Genomic DNA, 5,958 nt, shown 5'->3' with positions numbered 1-5,958 from the left:
GTTATGGAACTTCGAAGCGAGGTAAGTCTTCTTTCTAACCTTGTAAGAGGGAATTATCCCCATAGGTGAAATAATTAAATATGTGCTTCTATTTGTGGGGGCTACGTACGCACAAGGTGATGAGGGTCCGTGCATAGCTACTATTATGCTTAAGTCGGGTAGTCTAAGACCCGAAAGCATGCTATACTTGAAATATTTGTAACCTTATTGACAATTTAAATTTCTTAAATCATATCGAATTGGTAAATGAATTTCTAAAGAAATTAAACATCATTTTCTTGACCGTTAAAGAGAAGTTGCCATTTCTTTGGGTAATTATTTCCCTGATGAATTCTTGATTGACTGTTTGATGTGTTTATTTGTATTTGACCGCGTCGCATGTATGATTCGCGATCGGGGTAATAGATGCATCTATGGTTCGCGCCATTCGACCCTCTAGCAGTGCACAGTTTAAATATTATGTTGGATCGGGCCGTACGACCTCGGCATGATTTGCACACGCTTGTATTGCTTGCCTTGAAATTATAAATAATGATATTGCCTCCATGGCCTGAGATAAATTGGTAATTGTGGAAATATGAACTTGGAAATCTCTTATTATCAAAAGGATTATTTACTTGCTACATGATTCCCTTGAGTTTGCTGTTGATTTTTTAATAAATCCACGGCTGATTATATTATTGGACCACTAGTAAGTATCGAAGTCGACCTCTCGTTACTACTTCTTCGAGGTTAGAGTGGATACTTACTGGGTACGCGTTATTTTTGTACTCATACTACACTTGCTGTGCATTTTTGTTGCACATGCACATGTATGTCTAGTGGTCTCGTTGGGCGTAGCGGCATGGTTGATACGGAGACTTAGGTGAGTTACATCTCTCGAGAAGACCCGCAACCAGCAGAGTCTCCTTCAGAGTAATGTACTTTCTTTTTTGTCCAATTTGTATTCCGGACAGTTATTGTATTACATTTTATTTCCTAGAAATTGTTGATGTACTTGTGACACCGGGTTCTGGGATGACTATGGGATTATTCAGTATTTAAATTTGTTAAAGACACCATTATTTTCTCGGTTAAGTTCATTATTTATTGTTTATTGTAAGGAAAAGAAATAATTTCATAAATACTAAAATGAGAAATTTATTTAACTTCTTGGCGTTGGCTTGCCTAACAAGTAGTGTCTGGCGCCATTACGACCCTTAATGGATTTTGGGTCGTGACAAACATCCAACACCACGACATAGAGTTCTTGCCCAAAATTTCAAGGGCAACGAACTTTCGTTTCATAATATCAGACACTATTGAAAGAACAGAAAAATAATACCTTAGTCTTCTCAAAAAGCTTCTTGAGACGGTAGAGTCTCGTGCTAATAACGTGAACTAAAACAATAAAGAAAAAGGAGAATATTGCAAGGAAAAGAGATAGAGGTAATTCTTATTGAATTTTGGATGGATTACAATGGGGTAAAACCCCTCTATTTATAAGGGAAAAATAACTTAGCCACAAATTAACAAACTCTCTAAATGATAGATATTCACCTAGAATACAACTCTATTTATAACAATATCCAATAAATTACTTCCGGTAAAAGTTTTAACCAGGAAATAAATAACGCAACGTTCGGAAGGAAACACATTATGCTTGTTTGGTATGCGGTGAGAGTAGTAGGGTTTATGATGTAATAGTTCATAAATTTTTAAGCTTAATCAGAACAACTAACTAATTTCTATTAATCCAGTAACTGATCAGTTAATTTTGGATAAACTCATATATATGATTGAAAAGTAAGAAAATAAAAATTTAGAAAAGGAAAACACTATACTGGCAAAGGAAAAGATAACCACCAATATCTCACAGCTGTTATAACAAATTTCTATTAATCTGTTTGTTGATCAGACTAATTACGGGTAAACTCATATATATGACATAAAATTAAGAAAATAAAAGTTAACGAAAAGAATAAAATATTGTTTGACAAATGAAACTAATGGATAAACGAAATATCTCACCCACAAAGAAAATAATCTAAGGGGCCATTAAAACACATATGTACAACTTTAAGAGTAACAATTAATAAAATAGGGACATTTATTTGTAGAAAAAGAATAAAACTAGTGATATAAGCAACATCTATAATTAATTCTAAATGAAGAAACTACCTAGCTAAGTACTAATTAACCAAAAGGCTAGTGCTTGATAAAAATGTCTAGCCACTAAAACAAAAGAATAAACACTAGAAGCTACGACTTAATTCTGACAATCTAATAATTATGCTAGTGAAGCGAAAGCTGCCATAACAAAAAGCATTGAGAATGAAGCTGATGTTAGATTAATGGTGGATCCACTGGACTCTGCATTAGGTGCTTGAACTGGAGCTTGATCTGCGTCAGCTGGTGCTGGAGCTGGCGATTTTGAAGTTGGTGCTGCAGCTGGCTGTGGAGTTGGAGGATTAACAACTGGTGCCGGAGGATTAACGACTGGTGCTGGAGGATTAATGAGTGGTGATGGAGGATTAATTGGTGCTGGAGGATTAACTGGCGATGAAGGATTAACTGGGAAATTTAAAAAAAAAGATAATGAGAACAAATTAAAATGAAAAACTTAACAATGGTTTTCTTTTTTTAGACATGGTTAAAACCCGTTGTCACTTAGAGAAAAAGAATAGACGCGTAGGGAGTATGTATGATTTTTTTTTTTTTTTTGTATTTAATTCACTGGCCAAACTAATTTAGATTCACATTGTACAAGTCGATTTAAGAGGGAAATGCTCCCTAACAAGCCTTTCTCTATTCTTAGAGCTCAAATGATCAAAGGTGGAGAGATTGCATTCATCCCACTATAGCTCGATCCCAAAAACAATCAAAATTCCCTTTCATTAATTAAGTTCATAACGAGGATATGTTTATTCCCTTAAAGGGGCCTAATAGACCTGTCTAGCTATATCTAACATTCATGGAAGAGACAACATAAAAACAATGTTTAACAGAGAAGGGAAAAAAGGGGTATAAAATAGAACATCTTAAAAGGTATTAAGAATATAAATAATTACGTAAATAACCAGAGGAAAGGACAAGTAAGATCAGTGTCATTTTTCCAAAAATGGATTGAATTTGGTTGGTCCACGAAAAAACATAGCAGAGATATATGTTAAACAATATTGATCCCATAATCGAGTTTAGACAAAAAAATATGACTTCAAAATTCTTTGGCAGTACTACTATGAATAGTTAAAGCTAGCCTCCACATTTAATAGATTACTATATATATATATATATATATATATATATATATATATATATATATATATATATATATATATATATATATATATATATATATATATATATATATATGATACTAATGTTGTCAAGATCAATCCCCACCCAATAGAAAATACAGATGAAACAAATTTAAACGAGGAAAAATAAGTAAGGGATTAAATACATACCAGGAGAAGCACTAGGAGCGGTGGTACCTGCATGCAAAGAGGAAAAATCGAACCATAAGAAAGAAGTCAAATACATAAATCTTCACCCTCTTAAAAAACTCTCACAGTGTCACTACTCACGAATATATTTTCTATTCATCTCTTCTTCCTCAAAATATCCTGGATGATAGATCTGATTGATCTATTTTTTGATATAGTTGAATATTTAAAAATTACATGCAAACTAAATAAAAATAAATGGGCACCTATGTCAAATAAAGCAACAAATAAAATGAAGTAAACTATCGAAGGGACTCACTGTTACAATTGGTGAGTGGAGGAGCGGAAACGCCACAGTCAGAAGGCAAAACGGCAGCTTGAGTCATGTTAACAGTGATACCAAAACTAGCACTCGTAGCCAAAGCAACACAAATACAATCAGGATTCGTCTTTAAAACCTATTTTTGTTGTAGAGGCAAACATATTAAAAAAAAAAAACTAGTACTATTCTATCACATTGTATGAAAGTATTCATATGTAATATAAAAACCTGTTTAAACCCTGAACAACAAGAATCATCTGGCTTTGTGCCATTGCTATCAGCCTCCAAAAATTTCAAACAAGGCATCATGTCCATCACAATGGTTGAGCAATCCGCCGTTGGTACCGGAGAAGGTGAAGAAGGCGACGGAGATGGAGCTTTAATTGGCGACTGTATTGGTGGTGCACTGCCATGGCCAGCGTTTACAGCCACCACAACCCATGTGGCCAAAATGCACGTCACAATTGGAAAGGTATTCATAAATAATCTTCTTTTTCTTGAATGAACGAAAGGAGTGTAATTGTGATGGAAATGGTTAGAATGATGGATCTAAAGTTGTCAAAGTTTACTTTATATGCCTAATTAAGAGGGATTGGTTTAAATTAGATTGTTTGAATAAGTTGATAAGAATCCTAAATGATCGCAAACTGATAAACACGATTTTGACTAAGTAAGATTTTACCCAATCCTTTAAGGAATTAACCATTTTTCTAAGAAAAGTAAAATAGTTTATTGTTAAAAGATAAAAGTCTTCTATCTTACATGTTCTATATAGCGATATATTAGGGCTTCAAGAGGTTAAAATAACAATAGAGTTATAATTAAACAAATCAAAAGAATTTGCTAACCAAAAGAATCGAATTTCTTATATAAGCTATCTTAAATATTCACATTTTTTCAATTCATGCTGTTCGTTGATATTTTCCAAACAATAATATGATTGATTGAATGATTACTCCGAATTTGATTTGTATTATCCATTTTTTTAAAATTATGTTTTTCACGTGCTTTGAAAGATAAAAGTTATTAAAGCACAAAACTATTTCCCTCACCTTATTATTTTGTAAGTAGAATTCCGTATAAGCTACAGTTTTATGTGTCAAGGAAATCAATAATTTAGGTTTCACATTCTACAATACCAATTACTTTACGAATTTTTGCTATATACTCGCATCATAATAATGCTGGTTTTATTTATATGAGTTTTTAATTGGCCTATACCGGCGTTAAGAATACCTTTATATATTTGTAATTCCTCATATATTATAGAGTTACATTTAGACCGTTTCTTATTCGACATCTGGATCATTCTCCTATTCATTTCACTGATACATTTGGAGATATCATGTGCTTTCTAATTAAAATGTTTAGCAGCCTAAATTATGTGGAGACTGAAATGAACTAGTGAAATTTGAAATCTTGTATAAACAATCAAGTAACTCCTTACCTAGTGGTCCGGCGATGGAGTCTCGTAATACCATTCATTTGTCAATATTATAGCAAAACTGATCGAAAACATTAGAGCAAAATTTGCATTGAATACTATAATTGGCTGAGGGAAAAAAAACAGAACCTTCTACTTTTTATAATTAAATGCAAATGATCTTATATTTTTAAATATTTTTACCTAACTATTTCTCTCGCTTATTGTTGGTTAACATAGATAAATAACATTATAAAAATGTAATTAATGGATAATTCTAAGAACTAGAAAGTTCCTACGTACTATTTAGTTTAGTATATATGAACTTCTGATATAGGGTTTTATTGTCCAAAAAAATTTAAAACACTTATTCTTTGGAAAAGCTACTCTTTTCGAAAACATCTTCATGTGCTTCGAAAGTTAAAGAATATTAGAAGAACGAAACTATCTCATTTTTCCGTAAGAGTAAACTTTTGACAAGAAAATATTTAGTTCAATCGCTCTTCGCCGTCATGTTAAAATGTTGGGTACTTGGGCTGGGCCACCTGAACAATGAACTGGGCCAGTTCGATCATCCGACATATTGACTCTTGAAACAAAGTAGAGAAATTTTCATAAAGCACTATCTTTTAGTAGTAATTAGCCATTTATAGATATCATTTGCTATATTACGGATTATAGATACATTTTGTGTGATTATAAGATGTATTTGATGTATTTAAACTATTGTATTCATGAATATAGTAGCAAAAATAGGCGTGAATCAGGGAAGTCCAGCTAATCAG

At 32.6% G+C, this 5,958-nt stretch overlaps 1 protein-coding gene across 1 annotated transcript; it reads right to left on the bottom strand.

The window, feature by feature from the left end:
• Window positions 1-2,077: 2,077 nt before the first annotated feature.
• On the bottom strand, window positions 2,078-4,269 carry LOC109237595 (non-specific lipid-transfer protein-like protein At2g13820). Its single transcript, XM_019403911.1, has 4 exons — window positions 3,979-4,269; window positions 3,748-3,886; window positions 3,450-3,476; window positions 2,078-2,553 (listed from the first exon to the last, which is right to left on the bottom strand). The coding sequence occupies exons 1-4, from the start codon at window positions 4,228-4,230 to the stop codon at window positions 2,270-2,272; spliced, it is 702 nt and encodes a 233-aa protein (XP_019259456.1). The 5' UTR covers window positions 4,231-4,269; the 3' UTR covers window positions 2,078-2,269.
• Window positions 4,270-5,958: the final 1,689 nt, after the last annotated feature.

Source organism: Nicotiana attenuata, unplaced genomic scaffold, assembly GCF_001879085.1.
Source record: "Nicotiana attenuata strain UT unplaced genomic scaffold, NIATTr2, whole genome shotgun sequence".
NCBI classification, from domain to species: domain Eukaryota; kingdom Viridiplantae; phylum Streptophyta; class Magnoliopsida; order Solanales; family Solanaceae; genus Nicotiana; species Nicotiana attenuata.
This window is presented reverse-complemented; position numbering and strand designations above follow the sequence as displayed.